Below are 26,005 nucleotides of genomic sequence, written 5' to 3'. Positions count from 1 at the left end.
ATGTGTGTGTGTGTGTGAATGCATTGTGCATGTGTGTGAATGCATTGTGGGTATGCGTGAATGTGTGTGTGAATGCATATGTGTGTGTGTGTGAATGCATATGTGTGCGTGTGTGAATGCATTGTGCATGTGGGTGTGTGAATGCATGTGGGGGGGTATGTGGGCAGGTGACCTGTCTCTTAGCTATAGGCCACCAGACTTCAAGAAGCCACGTCTAGACAGGATGGGGAGGGTCACCCCTCTCAGAGATCCTGAGCTGGAGGCAGTGCCTGGGTGGGCCTGGGTTGCCTACCTGGGAAGGGACCGTGTGTATTCTGTGTGTGGGGATGAGAGAAGAGAACATGTACACGCCTGGGGGGCTGGTGGGCTGTACCGTGATGGAGACCACTATGTGCCCCCCAAGCCATTCTCCCTTTTTCCTTTCATGATAGAGCCCCTGAGGTCCAGCTGGACAGAGCCACCCTGCAGGGGTTCTATTTCTTGGCCCACCTTGCCAGGTGTCAACATGCAATTGAGTTTGGAGGCGACTGTGAAACTTCTGGCTCGTGCTTAGGACCCCACCTTTCTCCCTTCCCTTGGACCAGGAATGGACAACACTGCGGAAGCCATTTGTTGAGGAAGGCAGCACAGCCCCCAGCCCAGACCCTTATCTCTGAGACAAGCAAGTTCTTCCTTAGCTAAGCTACAGTCCTGGGTGCCTTTGTCATTGCAGCTTCACCTGATGAAGTGACGACCAGATTGCATGAGAGGCCCGAGGACCCCTGGGACCGTGTGCTGGGCATTTGGCTGCAGAACAGTGGCCCTCCGTGCACTTGGCGATGGGCCAGGCAACAGCTGTTGCTGTCACTCGTCATGCCCCCTCTGGCCAATAGAGCCCTCTTCCCCTGTCGGCCTCCAAGCTCCCCTGAGCCTCCAGCCCCGCGGAGAAGGCCCAGTAATGCTTCTTTCTTCACTAAGTTATTTGTGCCTCTATGAATTCCCTTCTTCACTGATTTTTAGTGAAAGGAGGAGTTGGCACAATCATCACTTCCAGTGAAGGCCCGTTAGCTTCTCTTACCCCTCTCTCTGTTTCGAGATGAGGTCGTTGGTTTTCACCCATTCATGTGTTTCAATCACGTTGGTTCTAGCTAAGAGACAGGTCACCTGCCCACATACCCCCCCACATGCATTCACACACCCAGCTGTGTGCTTTCCGGGCCCATCAGGGAAGGAGCCTGAGGCCTTGCTGCCCAGTGGGGCCTGGCCTTCTCCCACGGCAGAGCCCTGGGTTGAATCTTGGCGCCACCATGCACACACTCTTTCTGTGCTGTGGGCCACTCTGTGGAGAAGGCAGCACGCGAGCCAGGTAAGGTGGCTGTCCCGGAGGCAGGGAGCCATGGCAGACAGCAGCTTTCCACAGCCTCTGTGCGGTTTGGCAGCTCCCAGCAGAGCTGCCTCCACCCGGGCTGTGTGCACAGGCCGTGTGTGAACCAGAGCAGGGCCCAGGGCCGCCAGGGCTGTGGGTGGGTAACAGGAGCACCGAGAAGAATGGATTGAACCAACGTGATTGAAACACATGAATGGGTGAAAACCAACGACCTCATCTTGAAACAGAGAGACGGGTAAGAGAAGCTAACGGGCCTTCACTGGAAGTGATGATTGTGCCAACTCCTCCTTTCACTAAAAATCAGTGAAGAAGGGAATTCATAGAGGCACAAATAACTTAGTGAAGAAAGAAGCATTACTGGGCCTTCTCCGCGGGGCTGGAGGCTCAGGGGAGCTTGGAGGCCGACAGGGGAAGAGGGCTCTATTGGCCAGAGGGGGCATGACGAGTGACAGCAACAGAAAACACTTCCCCTCCTGCGACGTGTCTGTTCAGGCGGGAATCGTTAGCAGTCGCTAAAACCATGAGGTGACGACCCTGATCCAGGGGACTGGCTATTGGTGAAGTGCTGAAGTGCGGAACACAGCAATCGACAGGGCTGTCCTCTGTGACCCAGAGACTGATCTTGGCGTCAGTACCAGTGGGCGGGGGGCTGGCAGGCAGCCACTACGTGCCTCCTGATGCAACACAACATGAGGAACCGTCTTGCCCAAAAGGCCCTCCCTGAGTCAAACAGAATTTACTTGAATGTCCAGTCTATGGAGGGTTGTGGGTCTGTTTCAGCCCCTTACGGTTTAAAGATAACATGACTGTTTTCATCCAGTTCCCAACGTTAATGTCCAGTTTAAAGGAAAGAGGAGACAGAGGGACATGTTACCTGGAACCATAGAAAGCAATCAACAAATTCAGAATGTAGGACGTTCTATGAGAGAACTGGCCTGTCAATTTCATGACCAAAAAGTGGGATGGGGCACATTCCAGCTCAAAAGAGACTTAAGAGGGGACGTGGGGCGATGGTGGGCAGGGAGCACCAGGAGTCACTCCCCGCCGGGACAACTGCACAGGCAGAATCCATCTGATGAACTATTTGGGAACTCAGGAGTCTGATGAAGTCTGGCAACTTCCAGAGGAAGTTTTGGATGGCCAATTGTGACCAATTTTGGTCAATCCCAGCTCTTAGCACAGTATTACTACCCACCCCATACCCCAGCCACATGGCAGACAGCTGTGTGTTCCTGGAGCGACTTGCACACAGCTTGCAGGAGCCAGGGTGGAAAAAAAGACCCTGTCTTCCAAACATCGGGGATCTCTGCTGTGACCACAGAGGCGCTGACAACGAGGCAGGTGGCCACAGCTGCTGCCCCTCCCCCTCCAGCTGGAGAGACATCCAGGGGATTCAAAAGGTTGATGTCCTTGTTTCTTCGCCCCCCTCATTTTTCTCTTTTCCCCCAGATATTAAAGACTAGGACATTCAAAACAACTGTAGAGACAGGGAAAAGTAGAAAGTGACTGTGCGGACTCAGGGAAAGGCTCAGAAAAGACCTGGAAGACATTAAGTTTACACTTCAGGCTGATCCTTGGCACAGAGACAGCCTCCAACAATCAAAAAACTATAAACAAAAACAAAAAAAACACCCCAGGGGAAGGGGAGAATCTGATTTCCAGAGTTACCACATGACTAGATCAAATGTCCAGTTTTCCACAAAAAATCACAAGGCGTACAAAGAATCAAGAGAGCACAGCTCATTCAAAGGAAAAAAATAAATCAACATAAATTGTTTCTGAAACAATCTGATGGCAAATCTACCAGATAAGACTTAAAGACAACCATGTTAAAGATGCTGAAGAACTAAAGAAGATGTGGAGAAAGAAAATGATGTATGAACAGGATGGAAGTATCAATAAAGAGACAAAAAACCTAAAAAGAAACCAAAAAGAAATTCTGGAGCTGAAAAGTACAATAACCAAAGTGAAAAACTTACCAGAGGGGTTCAAAGACAGATTTGAGTAGAGAGAAGAAAGAATCAGTGAACTTGAAGATAAGACAATGGAAACTGAGTCTGAGGAACAGAAAGAAAAAATATTGAAGAAAAGAGAAAAAAGCCTAAGGGATACCATCAACTGGACGAATACATGCATTGTGGGAATCTCAGAAGAAAGAGAGAGGCGGGCAGAGAGAATATCTGAAGATAATCTGGCCCCAAACTTCCCACATTTGATGAGAGACGTGAATATAAACGTCTGAGAAGTCTGACAAACTCCAAGTAAGAGGGACTCCAAGAGATCCACATGGAGACACATTATAATCTAAGTCTTGAAAGCCAAGACAAAGAGAGAACCTTGAAAGCAAGAGAGAAGAGACTCATCGTGCACAAAGGAGCCTCCAGTGACTCTCAGAAGATTTCTCCTCAGAGATTTTGGGGGCCAGAGGCAGTGGGCCAACATTTCCAAAGTGCTCAAAGAAAAACAGTCAGCCAGAATCCTGTATCTGGCAAAACTGCCCTTCAAAATTAAGGGAGAAATTAAGACATTCCCAGATAAACAACAGCTGAGGGAGATGTGACCACTGGACCTGCCCTGCAAGAAATGCTCAAGGGCGTCCTGGAGGGTGAGACGGAAGGACACAAGACAGTACCTTAAGCCAAAAAGAGAAATAAAGACCTCGATGAAGGTAAATACATGGGCAATTACAGAAGCTGGTCCTATTGTAATAGTAGTTTGTAGACGCACTTTTTGTTTTCTACATAACTTAAGAGACGAATGCATTTTTAAAAATTATTAGTTTATGTTATTGGACACACAAGTTATAAAGATGTGATACTGTGCTATCAACAACAGAAAGGGGTGGGGATGGAGCTCTAAAGAAACAGAGTTTTTGTATGTAGTTGAACATAGGCTGCTATGAATTCAAGTGAGAGCATTATAACTCTAGGATGTGAAATGTCATCCCCATGGGAACCACTAAGAGAATAGCTTTAGGACATACACAAAAGGAGATGAGGAAGGAACTAAAATGTTTCACTAAAAAAAAATTGACTAAACACAAAAGAAGACAGGAGTGCAGGAAACGAGGGACAGCGCACAGCGAGCAGCACGACAGGGGCCAGGCCCTCCTCACCAGTCAGCCTCGACACGGAAGGAAACCCTGACACTCACCCCGACATGGAGGGGCCTTGAGGACACCGTCCTTGGTGAAATAAGGCAGTCACAAAAGAAATACCATATGATTCCACTTATATAAGGTACTTAGAGTTGTCAAAATCATAGGACGGAAAGTAGGACGGAGGTTGCCAGGGGCTGGGGGGGATGGAGAGTTAGTGCTTAATGGGACAGGGTTTCTGTTTGACGAGATGGTAAGAGTTCTGGCGACGGATGGCAGTGGCAGCTGCACAACAACGTGAATGTATTTACCACACTGAGGTGCACACCTAGACACGCTTAGATGGTAAAGTCTAGGCTTTGTGTATTTAGCACAATAAAAATCTGAAAGAAAAGAGGGAAAGACTTAAGAGTGTGATAATCAAATGTAATATGTGATCTTGATTGTATCCTAGCTCAAAAAACACATTATAGAAGGTGGTTTGAGGACAACTGGGTGCATCTGGATGTGGACTGGGTAACAGGCGACGACTAGGAATACTGTTCATCTTATTTGCGCAGAGTCTCAGACACTTCTCCATGCCGTCCTTCTGCCTTGCTCTCCTGTGGGGCACCAGAGTGGGGAGAACATCTCTGCCCCCTTGATGGAGGGCGTTGCAATGTGACTTGCCTTGGCCAATTGTTGGGAGGAGATGTGAAATGAGGGAAGGCCTGAAACGTGCTCGTGTGATTGGCCCTCATGTTCTGGGCCCCAGTCATCCTCCACGAGGCGCTCATGCCAGGGTAGCTGCTGCCTGGGGGCCGGGAGACCCCCAGGCCACTGCTGCCTGGAGAGAGCTGCCTGGCCTGGCCCAGCCTGGATCAGCCAAACCACAGTCGACCTGCACAGCTGTGACCATGAGACAAACGTTTATTGCTGTTATAAGTTGCTGAATTTAGGAGTGGTCTGTTACACAGCATTGTTGTGGTAAGTGCTGACCAGTTCAATCAGGACAGGCAATGATACGGTGCTTTCTGTAGGAGAATTTCCTTGTGTATTCAAGATGCATGCTGAAGTTTTACAAGGAAGGGTGTTGAGTGTTACGATATCGCTCATTTATTTTGAAGTGGATCCGCAAAAATAGATGGGCAGATCGATGAAGCAATACAGCAAATGTCGACAATGATTGGATCCAGGGGGTGGCACATGGATATTCAGTATACTATTCTTTCTGCTTTTTTTCATTATGTTAGCAATTTTCCTTAGTTAAAAAAAGGATCAATTCTGCACAGTGAAGGAAAACATCAGCAAAATGAAAAGGCAACCTGCTGAATGAGAGAAAACATGTGCAAACCATACATCTGATAAGGGGTTAATATCCAAAATAGATAAAGAACTCATACAAATCAATAGCAAAAAGCCAAACAATCAATTTAAAAATGGCCAGAGGACCTAAATAGACATTTTTTCCAAAGAAGATGTACAAATGGCCAACAGGTACATGACAAGTTGCTCAACATCGCTAAACATCAGGGAAATGCAAAGCAAAATGACAATGAGATATCACCTCACACCGGTTAGAATGGTTATTATCCAAGGACAAGAGACAACAAGTGATGGGGGGGATGTGGAGAAAAAGGCGTCCTCGTACGCTTAGTGGGAATGTGAAGTGGTCCAGCCACTATGGAAAACAGTGTGGAGGTTCCTCAAAAAATTAAAAATAGAACTCCCATATGATCCAACAATCTCACTTCTGGGTATACAGCCAAAAGAAATGAAATTACTATCTTGAAGAGATATCTGCATTCCCATGTTCACTGTAGAATTATTCACAGCAGCCAAGATATGAAAACATCCTAAGTGTCCATTGATAGATGAATGAATAAAGAAAATGTGGTATATACATACAATGAAATATTAGTCATTCATAAAAAAGAAGGAAATCCTGCCATTGGCAACAACAAGATGACCTTGAGGGCATTATGCTAAGTGAGATAAGACAAATAGAGAAAGACAAATACTGTATGATCACACTTACATGTGGAATCTAAAAAAATGAAAGGTACAAACTTCCAATTGTAAGTAAGTTCTGGGATGTGATGAACAGCGTGACGACCACAGTTAAAAAAAAATCGCTGGTCGGGGCCGGCCCCGTGGCTGAGTGGTTAAGTTCGCACGCTCAGCTTCGGTGGCCCAGGGTTTTACCAGTTGGAATCCTGGGCACAAACATGCCACCGCTCATCAAGCCATGCTGAGGTGGCATCCCACATGCCACAACTAGAAGGACCTACAACTAGAATATACAACTATGTACTGCGGGGCTTTGGGGAGAAAAAAGAAAAAATAAAATCTTAAAAAAAAATTGCTGGACACCACAGAGCTATAGAGAGGACTGGAGTCTTCCAAGATGAATCTGAAGGGCTCCTCTGACACAAGGGCCAGGACTTGTCTGGATTTTTCCAAGATTGACATGAGTGCTTATCTTCTCAGAACAATGGATACACCTCACCCATCTAAGGACTGGCTCAGAGCCCGACCTGAGCCACCACTGGGACCAGGCCCACCGTGGAGATGTGGGTTCTACGCTCAGCCCATCTCACCCACACTCCGGGACGCACACTGCCAACACGAGCCCCACGCCCAGCCCCTCTCACCCACACTCCGGGACGCACACTCCCGACGCGAGCCCCACGCCCAGCCCATCTCACCCACACTCTGGGATGCACACTCCCTGCACTGGGGTTCCTAACCAGGAAGTCCCAAGAAACGTGGGCTCTGGTGCCTTTGAACTTACGGAACATTTCTTTGTTGAACACTTCAGTGGAACAGAAAATTCGCCCGTCTGAGCCAGAAACGAGACATCTCCTTCCAGATCTTTGTTTGTCTAAGAAAGAAAACGCCCCGACCACCATGAACATCTGTAAGTGGCAAACACTGCCTCTGTGTCACCTCAGTCTGGGCCTACCTGCCGCCTGCCCAGCTCGGGTGGCACCAGAGCAAGGCCTCCATGGAACGCGCCTCGGAGGGTGGCACACTGGCCAGGGCCTGTTAGGACACTCTGACACACCCCATTTAGACTCAAGAGCACGAGTAGGTCACACCTGCTGGCTAGTGAACCAGAAGAGCCGCCTTGTAATTCTGCCTGGCATTTAGGAAAATGTTTCGGAAATAAAACAGCAGAACAGGGGCCCTGCCGAGATGCCAGAGTCCTTTCTCCACCACAACGTTCTGCAGTGCCAGGGAGCTGCAGGACCCTGATCCCACCCACCCCCCTCTCATGCTGGAATGAGAAAAATCCCCTTTTACATTGTGTGGTTTTGGAACCAAGACACTCACCATGGGCTTGAAGGTGACAAGCACTTCGCAGGACATCCCAGCTGACATGGGACCAGGGGGGTCAAAGCTGTGGGCACAACGGTCCATGGCACACACGTGTTAGGTCTACACAGAGGGCGGACACTCGCTGCTCCACGAGAACAACACGGTTGGGCTGGAATTGACTGTGCCTGGGGCAGGCAGTGAGCTGGGCCCTGGGACCCCTACCCCCAACCATCCTGGGTGCTGAGCCCCTGCTGCCTCCTGTACCCTATTCACAGGAGACGCTCAAGGAACGTGTGAACCTCTGTTGAGTGAGTGAGTGAATGGATGAAGGAAGGAAGGAATGAGGCAAGGCCCCAGGGGCCAACTCCAGAGGGAATGGATGCCACGGGGTGAGCAGCAGCCACAGTTCCCCTGGGGACAGGTGTCAGGCCTGGAACCACGGATCTAGGGTCTTAATACCAATGTGAGGGGATGTGAGCCCGGTAGGGAGCTAAAACTGAGCCCCTCTTGCAGCAAAAGAGCCAGGAAAAGGGCCCCAAATATACAGGGAGGCTCAAAGGGAGCCAGTCTGTCTTAGTCTGGAGCCCGGCAGAGGGAAAGAAGCTCCCCAAAGAGTTTCTAACACGAGGTCTATTTTCACAAGGTTGGGTTTTACCTAATGTGTTCGGATGAGAAATACACAAGCTAAAAGTTTAAGATAAAACTTTGTCCCTGGTGTCCCCATGGTGCCGGGAGAAGCAAATCCAAAACGCATTTGATGGGAGGGAAGCGTGGTGGTGCAGACCGCACAGATGCCCGCACGTGGAGTCCCACCGGTGAGAACGCGAGAGGCCCACATCTGAAAGTGCTGTGGCCACCGTGCAGCAGGGCGCAGGGCTGACCCCATGAGCTCAAGACAGATGCGCCGAACAGAGACGTTAAATGACTAATGACATCAACGGAGAATCACAGACGTGAGAAAGAGCAAGATGCTGTCAAGAAACACCCCTGGATCCGAAAAAGGACTCGGCATGTTTAGAAATGAGAAATATGGAAGCTGAAATAGCAGACCTCATAAGCAAGTTCAACAGCCGATCAGATACAACTAAAGAGGAGGTGGTGGGCTGAGTGACAGGCCCGAGGAAACGCCTGGAGCACTGCCCAGGGAGACGGCGAGACGGGAAGCATGGAACAGGCGTCAAGAGACACGGAGCATGGAATAGAAAGGCTTCAGGTAGAAAGGACAGAAGGACAAAGCGGCGGGACTGGGAGAGGGGGCCGAGGAATGTCCACAGCTGCTCAAAGACGGGACTCCTCCGATTTGGGAAGCACGGTGGTTCTAAGCAGGTCCAAGAATGTCAGTCCCCACCAGACACTCATGGGGGAATCGCAGGGCCCCAAAGGCAAGGATGTCTTGAGACAATAGACGTTAAAGAAAACCTACAAAGAACAGGATGAAGGCCGACTCCCGGACAGCAACAGCAGAAACCAGAAGACAGAGGGGTGTCCTCAACAAGTCCAGAGATGGTAACCGTCAGGGTAGCCAAGGTCACGATGACCGGCTGAACCTGGGCCCGCAGACACCCTGCAGAAACCCCCATGGCCGCAAGAACAAGCAGACCACCAGTAAACCGTGCAGTCAGCATGACTGGAGACAGAAGAAATTGGTAATAAACACCAATTTCCAGCAACAGCTCTCCACGCAGGCCTCTGTAGAGAGCTGAAGAGTCTGGAAAGCTGGAAGGAAGAGAGAAGAGGGCGCAAAGATGCTGTGTCTGACCTACAATCAGCCCCCAGGAGAGAACAGCACGTCCCATGCGGGCAAGACTCACCAGAGCCCAGTCGGTGAGCAGGGGTCACTGGGAGAGGCCGCGGGAGCACCTGCCTGGGGCAGCCCCAGGAAGGCACTGGCAGGGAGAGGGGACGGCCCCTTGGGGGCTGGGCCTGAGGACCCTCCCCTGCTCCTCAGGACATAAGAGAAGCAGGCACTCTCCAACTGGAACCCCAGATCCATCTTGGGCATCGAAACCCATCAACAAAAAGCTGGAAGAAATCAGGGGGTGGAAGAGAAAAAACTTTCTTAAAAATGCAAGCAAAATGGCAAAAAGCAGAAGAAAAGAGAGACTGCAGAAGCCACAATGAAGGTCACCATGAGAAAAGGAGGGAAAAATAAAACAGAAAAGAAGAAAGCAGTAAAGGGGACCAGAAGGAAACTCACAGACGGAAAGGAAGGTCCGACAGTGCGTCAGCGGGGACTCGAAGACGGAAACCGGGAACTGGAACAGAGCAAAGCGTAAATGTGGCGTTCGCACAGGCGGTCCTGAGACAGAAGAAGGCCTTAACCCTCACGCTGAAAAGTCTCACCAGCTGCCCGGGAAATCTCACCCAGAGCGCCCACATCAAAGCACAGTGACAAACAAGGGCCACGTGGGCCCCCAGGCCGCGTACCAGGGAGCCCTGGGCTGGACAACTTCGGCCCAGAAGAGAGGAGCCGCCTGGACAAACCCTCAGGAAGTTCCATGCAGATAGTGTTGTTCAAGCGTAAAGGCCTGGCCACACTTCTGAGCATGCAGGACCCGAAACCCCCCGTCACGGGCGCCGTCCCTGCCCGAGCCCAGCGTCCTCTTACTCGACGTGGATGAAGTCTTTGAGCTGCTCCGACACGCCCACCAGCTTGCAGTAGTTAATTGTGTAGGTGGCGTTGATCAGTGTGATCTTTTTTTTGTATACTTTGCCAATATCAAAGTCCTAGAAAAATCAGAGAGTTATTACTCAAAGCTTTCTGGCGGCCGCTTCAGAGTGCGACGCAGGGAAGCTGCAGCTGTGCACGCTGGGTGCCATGTGCAGAAGAGGGCGCGGGGTTGACGTGGAGAGGACGGTCTCTAACAGTGATGAGCTCACGAGCATCCTAGGAGGGCAGGAACAGTTCCCAAGTTTGCCCTCCATGGGGCAGATGGAGAGCAGGGCAGGGGCGCCTGCCTCGTAGGAGCCCTTGCCACCCTGGGGACCAGCGGTCAGATTGGAGGGGAAGGCTCCAAGAGCACAGGCACCGGCCCCCATCTGATGGATCAGGGCTGGTGTGGTGTCCCAGAGGCGCAGCCTCTTCTCTCCTGCAGAGTCTGGCAAACATGATGGATGAACTCCCACTCCTCACTCACTCGACCCCACTCGGCACCCCCTGAAATGGCTCCTTTGGGGCTGGACTCCCTGGGGTCACCACACGTGGGTTGGAACCTGCCCATCAGGATGGGCCTGGCCAGTGAGTACCCCAACATGTACCCTTCCCAGGAGGCCCGGGGCTTGTTGTCGCCCCAGGACAGCACCCTCCTGGGGCTGCTGTGTCCCTCCCGCTCTGTGACCTGGGGGAACCCGCGGTGGGCTCACCTTGAAGTGGATGAGCTTGGGTTTGCTGTTGAAGGGCCGCCCTTTGAACTCACGCCCAGATACCACCTGCTTGTGGATCACCGTACCGCGCAGCTGCTCCATGGTGCGGGCCAGGATGTCCTTGTCCATCTTTGTCCCGCCCACAGGCTTCCGGTCCACATCCTCTTTGGGCACCTGGGGTTTCACAGGGACAGTGGCTCGGCTCGAGAGCAAGCCCAGGCTGTGTGAGACGCTCTCTGCTTGAGGTCGCCGGGGGCAGTCTGTGAGTGACAGAAGCTAACAGCACAGAGCCCAGAGTGGCCAGTGCCAAGGGAAATGTGCGGCATCTAGCGGGGCACTTAGAAAGCCTGACATGAGCAAGGCGGGTGGTCCTTACTTCAGAGAAAGACAACACGAGAAGAAGAGTGGAAATGTCCGGGATCCTGGCAGATTTCTGGGAAATCATGGTAGACGGGGAATTTTCTACATTTTAAATAAGGCCAAGAGAAAAGTTTCCTAAAAGCTGTACAGGAAGCAATATTTCTCAAGTGGCACAAATAAAGGTGTCCGTTGACCAACATTAAGACCGAAGACAGTCCTGAAGTTTTCCTTCCTGAAATTTCTGAGTCTATTTGGGGCCTCGGCTCTACGCCAGGAGGGTTCTCCCAGGTGGGAGGCCGGCCTGATGACCCGTTGTCAAGGCGCCACCCCCCCTCCCCATGCGTAAGTGACCGGGGCCAAGTGGAGCAGTGAGGGCGATGGGTCCTGAGTCGGGAGTGATGGGCTCCGTCCTGCCCCGCTCTGGTTTGAGGGCCTGGTCAGCCAGCCTTCCTCAGAACCAGCAGAACCAAACGACTTTGTCCTTATAGCAACGGGAGCCAATCTGTCCACAGGCAGGGAGGGGGATGCCCTCCCGGGGGGCGGCCTGGCCATGGCTGGCCGGTGCACAGACAGAGACGCAGCCGCGGCAGCTCTCCTGCCGGCGCAGAGGTGCTCACTAACTCCTCGACTCACGGAGCTGTCTGCTCGTCCAGAATCGGGACGACCAGGCTCTGGGCAACGCATGCTTCTTGAAAAAGGCTGCCAGAGAAAGTCTGGACTCATGCCTTTTTGTAGAAATGATTCCCTGACAGTAAGCAGAGCAATTAGGAGTTGTTCCCCCAACCCGGGAGCCCCTCGGCTGTGTCCCTCTGTGTGTGGCCGAGCACCGAGGCCCGGGTGGTGGCGCAGGGATGACGGGGGATCTGGGATCGTGGTTCGCACACTGGTTCTCGCGGCGGCTCTGCGAAGGGAGAAGGGCCTGAAGTTTGGAGGAGGGAGGCGGCCGGGCAGTGGCGAGTGTGGCAGGTGCAGAAGGCTGCAGGCCGTAGCCACAGCTGGGTGAAGCCACGGAGCAGCAGCCGTGAGCCAGGCCCCGAGCAGGTCAGCAGGTCGCCAGGACAGGGAGGATGCGCGGGAGCTGGATACACAGCCCAGGGCCAACCGCAAGGGATCCAAAGGCACAAAGCAGTTACCTGGTATGGCTTATAGTCTTCATTCCACAGTCCGGAGATTTCTGGCTCAGCCAGTGTTTCATCCTCCCAGTTGACGTTCCCAGGGTCCACCTGGACGGAGTCACTGGAGATGGCTTCCACTAACCAAGGGGTTTTGGGGTGTGCAAAAGTGTCATTTTCCTGCAGTCAGGAAGAGGAAGAGAACAGCTAATTCCAGAAAATAGGGAAAATACACCCAGCAAGAGGAAAATAAGGATCCTTGGAACTCCCGGGCACATGGCTGTCGACAACCCGGCACTGTTCTTCGGTTCTTTTTTTCTTTTCTTGGAGACTAGAGCACATACTTGTTTGGTAACTTTTTCCATTTAAAGTATAACAAGTACCTTTATACACCATTAAATATTTTTCTCCAGTGTCCTCAAGAGTCTACAAAATGCTCTAACTTATGGATGTGCCAGAACGCTCTTCCCTGACCCTTAGCTGCTCCTCATTTCTAACCTTCCCTGATATAAGCCACTGCCTGGAAAAGCGCTCTGTGGTCGATCCCGGAGGACGCCTGCTTCTGGGCCGGGGCCTCATTGGTCAGCTCCTCCGGCCAGAGCACTGGGTCTGTGCCAGGAGTGGGGATACCGTGGGGAGCCAGCCAGATGGGTCCTCCCTTCCAGGGGACACCAGACAAGAAATAAGGACGTAGATGGGGGTGACGTTGCTGCGACTGTGAGAAAGGCTCCCAGGGAAACAGCTGGTGTCGAAGCAGAGACACGGGGTGACCAACTCAGGTGGGCCATGGATCAGAGGCCGCGAGAGAGAGGACGAGGGGAGGAAGGGCAGGTATGAAGAGCTCATGGTGGGGTGGACGAGGGGTGGACGAGGGGCAGAGGGTGGGCGCGGTGGGCCTGGGAAACAGGAAAGACCCAAAATGAACTGCGGAGCAGAGTGAAGACCCCACAGGGGCCAAACACGAAGAAGTCGAGGGGCTTTGAGTTAGTGGGAGTCAGTGACCTTGACCTTCAGGTTTTGGGGCGCACGAGGGCAGAAGCAGAGGAGCTACATGGGGCTCAGGAGGGGTCCTGATGTCCCTACCTCACACCCTCAGGGACAGGTAGACAGTTACCCACATGGGCGACCGGCACAGAGCCGACCCTCAGTACAAAGGAATGACTGAGTGAATGCATGAATGAAGGGTCAGAGGAAAGCTGTGCATCGGCGGGTGCTTGAGAGCATTCGCACCAAGGGGGTGACACACATGTGGGCGAGAATGGTGCACAACTCCCCCCACCCGTGAGTGACCCCTGGTCTCAGCCTGGCTGTTTCCTGGGGACAGGTAAGGTGGCCTGAGCCAACCTTGCAGGGACCCAAGGCTGTGGGTGTCCCCAGGGCATGGCTCCTGCGGCTCGGCCCCTTGCACCTGAGCCATCACCAGGGAGAGGATGGCTCCCAGGTGGATGCCGGGTGACCTGCGCCCCGCCTCTGCAGAGAGGAGCTGTGAGGCTACCCTGTGTCCCTTAGAGGGAACCTTCGGGGCGTCGCCACTGGCCGCCTGATGAGGCATGAGGCCGCGCAAACCCGGAGGCTGAGTGCCCTTGACCGGGCCTCTTGGAGGGGACACGGAGAGCAGGGAAGACGGGTCGGCCTGCGGCGGGGTGGGCGGTCCCTCGGTTTTGACTTTAGTTGCAGAGGTTCATGCATGATTCGCAGCAAGGCCCTGACCTGGCCAGGCCTTGGGGTCCTCTGTGTGCCCCTCGGGAGGGCGAGACTGTGGACTGGGGGCGTCTGGTGTACCAGCGGGCGGCAGGGGGTCACAGCTGCGCTCTTCCCTTCGCAGAAGTCGGAGATGTAGCCCCACGTCCTGTCCCTCACAGTCCGCCGGCCCTTGGGCTTGGTTGGGGGGTGCCGTTTCTTCCTCCTGTCTTCCTCCTCAGCCTCTTCTTTCAAAATGCGACGCACAATCTCCTGCTTTCTGAGCTTCTGCTCCTCCTCAAAGGCACTACGGGAAAACACCGCCCCAGCTGCGAGTGAGTGGCTCGCTGCCCACGGGACCCAGGAGAGATGCGTGCTGGGCGGGAGCTTGGCCCTCGGCTCTTCTCCAGCTGGACGGGTTCGGGGCTGGAGCAAGCTGGTCCTGGAGTGAGCCCCAGGCTCCCGTGTGACCAGCAGGGGAAGCCAGGAGGGTCGCCAGGTGGAGACCCAGCACTTGAACCTCCGGCCCAGCCCGGTGCAGTCTCCACAATGAGCCTTGACCCTCAAGCTGCCCCCTTCTCTGGTTTCCAGGCTGGCAGCTGGCGGCGCCCCAACTGAGGTCAAGCCAAGGGCAGCATCGGGGCTTGAGGCCATTCATGCATGCATTCATTCATTCAAGCTGCTCCTTACTGGTGCCTCCTACCTGCAGGCTGGCTAAGGGACTGGAGCAGACTAAAGGACTGGGAGGTGGGCAGAGCTGCCCCAGGAGCCCCCATCAGGGCGGGGTGATGCCAAACCCTGTGGTGACATTCAGGGCACTGCAACTCCCAGATGAGAGATGCTGTCCCCAGCGAGAGGGCCAGGAGGCTGCACCTGGGCAGATCCTAACAGTGACCACAAATGGGGATCTGGGCTGGGAGTGGGGAAGGGACGAGCCCTCCGGGATGAGGGCTGCCTCAGAAAAAGGCACCGAGAGAACATGGAAATGACCAGAACATCACGTGCAAGGCTGGAAAAGCAGACAGGTGAGGCGGGAGAGCCGGGCAGGGGCTGAAACCTGAGGTTTGGCTGTCAGGGAGCCCAGTCCTGCGGGGCGCCGGGGGCAGCAGGCCCAGTGAGGACCCTCATTTCTCAGGGTGGGTGCAGCCTGGGGAGCTGCGTACAGGGACCTTGCAGGGCTGAGGGGGGCTCAGGGTGAATGACTGGGGTGCCGGGTGCACTGAGAAGGTAGCACTGAGCGCAGGTGTAGGGGAGACCAGAAAGTGAAGCCCCACATTGGGGAGGAGCCAGATGGGGGAGGTGGCCCTGGGGTAACTGCAGAGCCCAGAGACAGGGAGCAGTGTCGTGAAGACCAGGCCAGGAACCTGGGGGCCTTGCCAGGGGCACAGGGAAGGGGCTGTGCTCTGAGGCCCAGGAGAGGCCTCGCCTGCCAGGGCCTAGACAGCAGGGTGTGCCGGGAGGGCTGGAGCCCCCATTCCTGCACATCGCAGGACCCTCCTGGGTGAGGGAGGCCCAGGGAGAGAAGCAGCTTTGCTAGTTGTGACGGATGCACCGCCCACCGCCCAGGCAGGCACCTCCCTGGGACGCCCCCTCGCCCTCATGCCCTCACCGTTTCTGGGCCTCCAGCTCCTGGCGCCGGCGTTGATGGAAAAGGTGCTTAAAAGCATCCCCACCTTGGGCCAGAATCGCCCCCTTCTCGGCCTGGGCTTTCTGCTCAGCCAGCTCTGCCCTGGCCTGGCCCCGCACTTGAAATTTCCGGAGTGTCTCCTTGGGAATAGAGACACTGAAGTTACAGTGCTAGCATGGGTGTGCACACCTGCACAGGCGTGTATACACACACGCACATGCATACACACACACACACTGGAGCTCTCTGTTAGATGGGTATCTTTCAATCCTAGTGGAGAAGCCTGAGCAGATGTTTGCAGAGATCACTGCCACTCATCCGCCCCCGACCCCCGCTGCTGCCCTCCCCCCTCGAAACCCACCCGTAGAGACTCCTGGCGTCTCTGCAGCTCAGCTCAGCTGGACTAGCCGGCTTCCTTCTGCTCCCTCCTGTCTCCTGACCATGGTGGGCTTTCCTCCAAGAGGCATGCTCTCTCTAGCCTCTGAGCCTTTACAGACACTGTTCCCTCTTCCCCTCTTTGCTTTCCTGGTCTAACTGCCACATTCTCAGGCTTCAGGCCCAGGATGTCACTTCCTCCAGGAAGGCCTTGGACCCCAGCACATGGCCTCACCGAGCCCTGGTCCCCCTGGAGCCTCATCAAAGCTTTCTCACAAGACTAGGCCCCATGAGGACGGGGCTGGACTGCTCTCTTCCTTCCAGAATCTGGTGCCTGGCTGGTGCCAGAACAGACCCACAGGCAGGAAATCTGTGGTAGAAGCTCAGTCAATTCCCGGGGGGCCCCTGAGTGGAGAGTCTGAGGATATGGGGCTCACTTCCCAAGGAGCAGGGGCTCAGGACGGTGGGGCAGGGCAGGCATGTGGATGAGGATGGAGGGTCAAGTATGGAGGGCGGAGGACAGAGGGCCGAGGACGGAGGACGGAGCGCAGAGGACGGAGGGTCAAGGATGGAGGATGGAGGGCCGAGGACGGAGCGCAGAGGACGGAGGACGGAGGGCTGAGGACGGAGGGCCAAGGACGGAGCGCAGAGGACGGAGGGTGGAGGACGGAGGGTCAAGGACGGAGGACGGAGGGCTGAGGACGGAGTGCAGAGGACGGAGGGTGGAAGACGGAGGACGGAGGGTGGAGGACGGAGGGCCGAGGATGGAGGATGGAGGGCCGAGGACGGAGCACAGAGGACGGAGGGCCGAGGACGGAGGACGGAGGGTCGAGGACGGAGGGTCAAGGATGGAGGACGGAGGGCCGAGGACGGAGCGCAGAGGACGGAGGGTCGAGGACGGAGGGTCAAGGATGGAGGACGGAGGGCCGAGGACGGAGCGCAGAGGACGGAGGGTCGAGGACGGAGGGTCAAGGACGGAGGACGGAAGGTTGAGGACGGAGTGTGGAGGATGGAGGGCGGAGGACGGAGGGCAGAGGACGGAGGGTCGAGGACGGAGGACGGAGGGTCGAGGACGAAGGGCTGAGGGCAGAGGGCGAAGGGCAGAGGGCGGAGGCTGGAGGGTGGATGCTGGAGGGTCGAGGATGGAGGGTCGAGGGTGGAGGGTCGAGGATGGAGGGTCGAGGGTGGAGGGTGGAGGATGGGCGGTCGAGGATCGAGGGTCGAGGGTGGAGGGTGGAGGTGGGAGTCAGGACGCCTACCCGGTTCGCGGTGATGCTGTTCTTCAGGGCCAGCACGGCATCCATGCGCCTCTGCATCTGCTCGCGGGACTCCAGCTCCTCCTTCCTCTCTCGCTCGCGGATCCTGGAGGAAGGTTCCTTTTCAGTCGGGAGGTACTGCGGCCACACTGGTGTGCAATTATAGAGTGGAAGGAGCCTTGGGCATTGGTCACGGCCACCAGTGAAATAAGTAAATGTGACAATATTAAAGGTAAACGAGAAAGTGTTGTGGCAGCACAGAAATTACGACGAGGAAAGTCTGAACCAGGTTTCTCTAGACTGGAGGTTCATCGCACCCGTGGCCGGTCTTCTCTGAAAATGAGCAGGGAACCAGCTCCAAACTAAAAATGCAGATTTATTCTTTTTTGATGATAAGGTGACGATTTAATAATAAAACTAGAGAATTTCAAAACACAGGCACATGACCCACATTCTTCCATTTTTCCTCCAGGGTTCGACAGGAAGAAAGATTGTGGCAGAGAAAACGCTACCTTCCCAGGGAGGCCTTGAGGAACTTCACAGCGACCCTGTGGTTCTTCTGGGCGTCCTCCACGAGCTTCTGGTGCCTGAGCCCGTGCTCCTTCTGGAGGTACGCGGACTTCCTGCGCGGCCGTGGGGACAGAGCAAGGAGCATCTGCTTTCAGGCACCCCGCCCACCCACACACAGGCGTCCCGAAGAGCCGTGCTCCTCTGCTCAGCACCCGTTCCCGGCACGGGCACTGCGGGTGGGGAGGGGACCTTGGGCAGAGCCGGCACTCGGGCAGGACGAGGACAAGCAGGTGAGCAGGGATGGCAGGAGGACCCTGCGTGTGTCCAGGGACTGAGATTCCAGAGAAGCAGCAGGAAATTCTGCAGGGGGTTGGACTAGATGGGGATTGGGAGCAGGGGGAGGACACGTGTGCAGCGGCCAGAAGAGGAGGTGCCCCTTCAGCGGGGGGAGTGTGGTTCCAATGGCCTGTGACACATCTGGGGGCGCCCGCCCTGCCCTGCCCAGGAGCCTAGCTGAGCCGAGACCCCTGACAGGGCCTGCCCTGGGGAATGTACTGAGCCTCACGGAGGACGGGCTGCAAGAGAGCAGCCCAAGCTGGGCAGAGGGTGTCCGGGAAGAACAGCGGGTGGAGGGTCCGAGGGAGGGGCAGGCTCCCCTGAGGCGTGGGGAGGGGGTGGGGCTCTCACGCTGGGCGGTGGCGGGGTGGGGAGCAAGCTCTGCTGGGATGAGAGACCACCGGGCTGGGGGGCGCGGCGCAGTGAGGAGGGCAGAGCAGAGGAAGTGGCCAGCGGCCTGCAGGCCCAGCCCACCTGACCCTCAGTAGCCGGCTCCTCTCCACTGTCCTCAGGGTCTCCTTCTCCTTGCGGAGCTGCTCGGCTGCCTGCACTTGGAGGTGCCTCCTGACAGCCGCCGCCTCTTCTTGGGCAGCCCTGCGGACGTCCTCAAGCTGCCCCTCCCGGATCTCAAGGTGCCACATGGCGTTCCTTGCAAACAAGAAGTACTTTGTGTGTCAGTTAGAAGTACTTTGGAGGCCTGGGCTGCGCCCTCCGTGGGATTTGGGAAGGCCCGGGCACCAAGTTTTGACAATGCCACAGTGGGTCAGCTCCTCCTCTGAGGAGCCCTCCGGGCCCGCAGGCAGCGGAGATTGAGGCTCCCTCCACTAGCAGCACCGCCAGCCCCCGCCACCTATCACACCAGCCCAGCCTGGTCAAACCTGTCCTACACTCCCAAGTGTCCACAGGTACTCACCCGCACCTGCTCCCCTGGCTGGGGGACTGCCGCGGCACTCTGAGACATGCCAGGGACAGGTGCAGACGCTGCCTTTGAAAAGGGCTCCCTGCTGCACTGGAAGGTGCAGCCCTGGGAGACAGAGGCCGAGAGGCGGCCTTGGATGGATGGGAGGCGGGCTGGTACCAAAGTGGGCAGGGGATTCTTGGCATGGATGGGCACAGGGATTTCTGGCAGGGCCGATTATGAGGTCCCTAGTCCTGAAAAAGATGGAGATCCCACTGAAGTCCCACTTCCTCTGAATAACTAGTGTGGCCAGGCAGAAGGAAGATAATGGAAGCAGGTCAGAGTGATGACATTGCTGGCTTTGAAGATGGAGGAAGGGGCCAGAAACCAAGGAATGCAGATGGCGTCAACATGCTGGAAAAGGCAGGAAGCGGATTTTTCCTTAGAGCCACCAGAAAGAAGGCAGCCCTGCTGACACCTGGATTTGAGCCCTGTGACCTGTGTCAGGCATGCCACCTCCAGAATGTGAGACAACAAAGGGGTGCTGTGTCAAGCCACTAGCTCCTGTGGATTTATTACTGCAGTGATTGAAAACGAATGCAATTTAGAAGGGTCTCGAGCTGGTCCCACTGCACACGGCAGCCCCGCTGTGGGCGTAAGTCCTTAGGTGCCGTGGCTGGTTGGGAAGCTGCACAGAGTCTCAGGTCAGAGAAAACCACGCCCACCCCGACCATGACTGTATGCTCTCTGGGCTCAACTCCTGACACACAGGACACGGCTGCATCCAGACTCCCGACACACACACAGGACACAGCTACATCCAGACTCCCAACACACACAAGGACACGGCTGCATCCAGAGTCCTGACACACACACAGGACACGGCTGCATCCAGACTCCCAACACAAACACAGGACACGGCTGCATCCAGACTCCTGACACACACACAGGACACGGCTGCATCCAGACTCCTGACACACAAGGACACGGCTGCATCCAGACTCCTGATACACAAGGACATGGCAGCATCCAGACTCGTTGTGCCAAGCAGAGAGCCCAGGCACAGCAGAGTCCACACTGTGAGGTTCTGCACACAATACATTGAATACAAAGGGACAGAGAACACCTCTGTGGTTGCCTCAGGGTGGAGACTGCTGACTGAGGAGATTTAGGAGCGAGGGTCGGGATGCATTTTCACGTTGCCTATAAAGTAAGTGAATGGACCCTCTGGCAGCAGCCAGGCCTGTGTGAGGAGGGCAGGCAGGCAGGCTGCTGGGTCAGGGTCGCGGGAGACGAGTGTTCGAGCAGGCGGCAGCTGGATGGGGTCAGCAGACTGGCCACAGGTAGGGATGGAGAAATCAGTGAGAACGCCGAGGTCAACATGAGGCAGGTTTCTTGCTGTCAGAGAAGGGAGGAGCAGACACAGATGGAGAGGATGGATGAAGCTCGGTTTGTTGGAATTGGAATTCCAGACGTGAACTCATGGTTTCACTACAGACAGAGGCGCGCACGTATTTCCTAGTTCTGCCGACTGCGAGGGCCTGGTTGCCGCATCGCCCTGGCAGCCATGGGCGCAGCCAGCACCCAGCTCTAGGTTCCTAAATTCTGTGCTTCTCTGGAAGGAACCAGGGCTCCTCGGACACTGGTTGGGTCCGGGGCTGGGGCCAGAATGAATAGGGGGCTGGGAGCACGTCGTTGTGCCAGAAAGTGCTAAAAGGACGACAGGGACATGCTGAAGGACACAGGAGGCAGCCGAAAGAGGCCCCACTGGCCAAATCTGGGGTGACTGGAACATCCAAATAAATAATGGTGGAATGGATTATAGCCCCTTGAATAAAGGAGAAACCGAAGAGCCTGCACTGACAGTAAATAAACGTGGAGGGGAGCAGGTTGTTCTCTACAGGAGAAAGCTAACTCGTGTGTCTAGAAGGAATTGATGAATCAGGAGATCGCACTTCACAACCATCATCAAACAACTGATTCAGGCAAGAAACATCCACGAAGGAAAACCAGCGCTTGGAAGGGGATGAGGTTTGGATTTTCCAATCTCGAAGTATCTACATGTTAATTTCCTGAGGAAAAGTGTAACTCCGCCTTGAAGAAACTGCAGACATCATGCCAGCCAAGCAATCTGAGCCCCCCCAAAACAGGACCCCACACCGTCACGCATCCTCGGGAGGACCTGCGTCATCTGGCGCATTCGAGCCAACAGTCGCACAGAAACATCACACAAAGCGACGTCAGGGACCTTTGCTGGTCCCTAATCTTCAAAAATGTCAAGGCTGTGAGTGTCGTGGAGCACTGAGGGGTCCCCGATTGGAGCTGGGACAACCCCAGGCAACCCCCCAGGTGGGACACTCATCTGTAAAGGATGTCACTGGGGTCAAGGGGACATGGGGGTTCTTTGTGCCATTTTTGCAAATTTCCTGTGAGGTTGATTATTTCAAAATTAAAAAGTTTTTTGAAAAAGTTAGTGGACATTCACCAAAACAAAAAACAACGAATGTTGGAGAGGGTGTAGAGAAGTGGGGACCCTTATACACTGCTGGTGCGAGTGCAAACTGGGGCAGCCACTATGGGAAACAGTATGGAGAGTCCTCCGAAGATTAAAAATAGAAATACCACGTGACCCAGCTATCCCACTACTGGGTATCTATCCAAACAACTTGAAATCAACAATCCACAGTAACACGTGCACCCCTATGTTCATCGCAGTATCATTAACATTAGCCAAGACATGGAAACAATCCAAGTGCCCATTGACTGATGAATGAATAAAGATGGGGTATATATACACAATGGAATACTACTCAGCCACAAAAAGGACAACATTGCCCCATTCGCAACAACACGGATGGACCTTGAGGGTATTATGTTAAGCGAAATAAGCCAGACTGAGAAAGACAAACACCGCACGGTTTCACTCATGTGTGGAAGATAAACACACACACGGACAAAGAGAACAGTTCAGTGGTTACCAGGGGAAGAGGGCTGGGAGGTGGGCACAGGGGTGGAGGGCCACATTTATATGGTGTCTGACAAATAAGAATGTACAACCGAAGTTGCACAACATTATAAACTATTGTGACCTCAATAAAAAAGCAAGTTAGGGGATGAGCACAGCAACCCGAGGAAGCAGCCCAGCCGGGGTGTGCCAGCTCAGGTGCTGGCAGGGGAGTCCCGCCTCCAGGCCAGCTGTCAGAACGAGGACCGCAAACACCCTCAGTCCTCCTTGCTCAAGACAGAGCCACCGTCCTCATCTGCGCCTTTCTCCCTCCCCCTCCATCGGTTTATGGCGGGTTCCTCACGATTGAGCCCGAAGGACGGCGGGGAGATGGCCGGACTGCGCCTAAGTTACAAGAGAAATGAGTTGAGGCTGATTCCAGCCTGACCAGCCGGCCGAGCTGGGGGCAGGGTGTCACTGGCCGCTGTGAGAGAGGTGCTCGTGGCAGAGGGGGGGCCCTCGGAGACCCCGGCTGCTGTGCCCAGCCCTTCGTGCCTTCCCGTGCGGCCGGGCTGGAAGGCTCAGAAGCACGTTTCCTGGACGTGTGCGGCCAGCGCCAGGGGGTAAGGGAAGACTGGCCAGGGCTCGGTGCGGGGCAGCGGGGCATGAGGCAGCCTGGCCACAAGCTCCCCGGTCCTCTGGCCAGGGCACCAGGTCCCCGGGGGTCCCGGTGGGCTATGCGTTTGGGAGTTGTTGCTGGGATCAGCCCGGAGTCATTTCTCTGGTTCTGTCAGCCCCTCTGGGAGCTGCCTATACCCCTTACTAAAGCCCTTTTTTGCTTAAACTAGCTAGAGGCAATTCTGATGTTTATAACCCAAACTCTGACCAGTAAAACATTTAAAACAACGCCGGAGTCTCCTTTCTGGGAGATGCTTCTAGAAAAGTTGTGAGGCATTTTTTTAAAATGGTTCTGGTTGTTCTACGGAAACTCGAAGGGCAGCAAATGGGAAACGAAGCTGATCTCATGCGTCCCGAGCTCACAAACTCGGGGAAGGTGACAGCCACCCCAAAATGTGGACTCCCGGCCTCTCAACGACTTCATTTAGCGAGCTCCCTTTCAATTTCAGCTTGAGAGTTAAGTCCAAGGTTTCATTCTTCATCTTCAGACCTGGGATTAACCAGCAAGCTGCTGAGGCTGAGCACGCCTGACGGACGGGACCCCCTCGCCACGCTGCCCCGCCTGCCCCCACTCACTCGCTCTCCTTCAGCGTGGCCTGGGTTTTCTGCTGCTGGGCTCTCTCGCTCTCCAGCTCCATGCTCAGGCGTCTGGACGCTGCCTGGAGGCGGCCCACGGCTGCACTGCAGTGCCACAGAGACGGGAGGAAAAGCGGCAACACCCGTCAGGGCCTCAGCCTCACCAAGAGCCCCGTGCAGCCTCCGCCCAGGTCTCCCCTGAGGCTTGGTGATGCCTCCACCTGCCTCCTTATTTTCAAGAGAGAAATCTGTCTCAAGAGGCCAACAGGGAAGGCAGGAACGTGCGTCCAGAAGGGCTTCTCGTGCACCATTCTCACTGATCAGAGGGAGTGGACGTGCACGCACCGCTGCCACCAGAGAGCCCGCCCCTCAGCCCCCAGCTCTGCTCTGGCCTCTCATCTTCCTTCAAGGACCAGGGAGCAGACTCAGCCGGTTGCCAGCCCCTTGGAGCAGCAGGCCAGTCCAGGTTTCAGCCCAGGAAGGACCCAGCGCACTCTCGAATGACTAGGAGGAGTGGGGCGGCCAATAAGCCCCCGAGAGCCCCTCTGGGCTCTGAGCCCACTCTGGATTCTCTTACTTCACCTCCCACTTCGCTCCTGGATGTGTGGCTCTCGGGACCGTACCCAGTCCCCACACCGTTAGGTTCCGATACACACTCCTGTCGTGGGGACCTTGGGACAAATGGTAGTGGTGGGGGTGGGACAGGCAGGACAGAGAGGTGTATGTCCCCCAAGACCTTGCCTCTAAGGGCAGGAGTGGTCAGAGCTGTCTCCGTGAGAACGGCCTAGAGGGACACTGACCAGAGGACCTGGCTGTGCGGAGAAAGTGGATCTGCAAGCATGTGTTCTCCTCCCGCCTGGCCCTGTCCCCTTGTCTTGCCACCTGCATTGCTTGCTGGTCGCTCAAGGCAAAGACAGTCCCAATGCTTCCTCCCCTAACCCCAATGCGCCCCTCCTCCCACACTGTCCCCTTGGCACCAGCCCTTCCCTGTGGGCAGCTCCCGGGGCTTCACACAGACATGCTCACTGCCCAGAATGCTCCCTCCCCATTGCCACATGTTAGCTTGTTTTTGTCACCCGGTTCCCAGCCTGGAGGTCACCTCCTTGAGGAGGCCTTCCCTGGCAGCTGCTCCCTCGCCCGCCTGAATGCAGCCAGTGCTCTCACACGGCAGGATCTGGTGAACAGACGCCCGTCTGCCGCGCACCGGCCTGCCCCGTGGTCGCCCGCCTCACGCACAGTCTGACTCCGCCCCGCCTGGTGACCAGTGCAGACCACCTACGTGTTGTTGGCCTCTCTCTCGGCAGCCACCTTGGCCGCCATGCTCTCCTGCTGTTTGGTGATGAGATCCATCCTCTGGCGGCAAGCACGCAGCTCCTCTCTGAAAGTTGAGGCCAGAATCTGGACAAACGGCCCCTGAAATCCAGTCCCTCTGCCTCCCTCTCCCAGGGTGCCCCAACTCTTCCTGGCCTCAGGAAGGGGGTGGGACCGGGGGGCGAGGCCCAGGCCCCCTCACAGACGCTGGGGTCATCTCCCTCCAGCTCCCCCTCACTCAGGCCAGGGGTCGCGGTCCCTCATCTTTTCCAGGGGTTCCTCTAACACAATCAGCGCGGGAGCAGGGCCTTGTCCATCTGTCTTCTGAAAACCCTGCCAGGGGGCCACCTGTGTGCCCTCAGCGCAAAGGGGAGTCAACACGAACCAGCACAAACACTGAGCTCAGGCACATGCAGGGCCCCGCAAGAGGGGTGGCAGGCATGGGACGGCTGCACAAAGGGCACCCGGCCGCAGCCGCTCATCAGCGTTCTAGAGCACGCAGACCAGACAGGACCACACACTCAGCGTGTGGGCCTGGACAAGAGTGGGCTCATGACACGGGCTCGGCAGGACACTGTGGCGTGGAGCTGCTCCACGGCCACACGAGGGGGACACTCTGAGCCTTCTCAGGCGGAATCCCGGGGCTGAGGCTGTGGGCAAACTTTATTCCTTCAGGACACGCTGATGTGTTCAGGGGTAAGGAGCACAAGGTCTGCAACTGGCTTTCAAATTGCTCAGCAAAATCATCATCCACACTCACGCTGAGAAAGAGGTGATGGGAACGGGCAGCAGTGAAGTGGGGTGCGGCAACGGGTCAGCTCGGCCGTGTCTCCAGCTTCTCTGCAGCTCGGCCACTGCTCCCCTCGACCACCCCTCACCTCAACCAGCCCTCACCTCAACCACCCTTCACCTCGGGGTCCCTCACCTCAACCACCCCTCACCTCTGCATCCCTCACCTCAAACACCCCTCAACTCAACCAACCCTCACCTTGGCGCCCCTCACCTCAACTGCCCCTGACCTCAACCATCCCTCACCTCAACCACACCCACCTCTGCGCCTCTCACCTCAACCACCACTCACCTCAACCAGCCCTCACCTCAACCACCCCTCACTTTGGCGCCTCTCACCTCAACCACCCCTCACCTCAACCACCCCTCACTTTGGCGCCTCTCACCTCAACTGCCCCTGACCTCAACCATCCCTCACCTCAACCAC

General features: G+C 55.6%; 1 protein-coding gene across 15 annotated transcripts in view; it reads right to left on the bottom strand.

The window, feature by feature from the left end:
• Positions 1 to 26,005, bottom strand: part of CFAP74 (cilia and flagella associated protein 74) — a 74,792-nt gene that overhangs the window by 36,340 nt on the left and 12,447 nt on the right. For 14 of the 15 annotated variants that reach the window (XM_046663226.1, XM_046663225.1, XM_046663214.1 and 11 more), the window contains 12 exons: positions 24,758 to 24,856; positions 23,479 to 23,583; positions 18,857 to 19,030; positions 18,049 to 18,159; positions 17,540 to 17,642; positions 15,888 to 16,045; positions 14,309 to 14,585; positions 12,620 to 12,778; positions 11,127 to 11,300; positions 10,372 to 10,490; positions 7,779 to 7,845; positions 7,237 to 7,326 (listed from right to left, as the gene is read on the bottom strand). In XM_046663226.1, coding sequence (XP_046519182.1) covers positions 7,237 to 7,326; positions 7,779 to 7,845; positions 10,372 to 10,490; positions 11,127 to 11,300; positions 12,620 to 12,778; positions 14,309 to 14,585; positions 15,888 to 16,045; positions 17,540 to 17,642; positions 18,049 to 18,159; positions 18,857 to 19,030; positions 23,479 to 23,583; positions 24,758 to 24,856 — 1,636 coding nt within the window. The remainder of the gene's footprint in view (positions 1 to 7,236; positions 7,327 to 7,778; positions 7,846 to 10,371; positions 10,491 to 11,126; positions 11,301 to 12,619; positions 12,779 to 14,308; positions 14,586 to 15,887; positions 16,046 to 17,539; positions 17,643 to 18,048; positions 18,160 to 18,856; positions 19,031 to 23,478; positions 23,584 to 24,757; positions 24,857 to 26,005) is intronic. The other variant, XM_046663215.1, reaches the window with a different exon arrangement.

Source organism: Equus quagga, chromosome 5 (assembly GCF_021613505.1).
Source record: "Equus quagga isolate Etosha38 chromosome 5, UCLA_HA_Equagga_1.0, whole genome shotgun sequence".
Taxonomy (NCBI): domain Eukaryota; kingdom Metazoa; phylum Chordata; class Mammalia; order Perissodactyla; family Equidae; genus Equus; species Equus quagga.
Note: the sequence above shows the minus strand (reverse complement) of the source record. Positions and strands in the feature narration are given on the sequence as shown.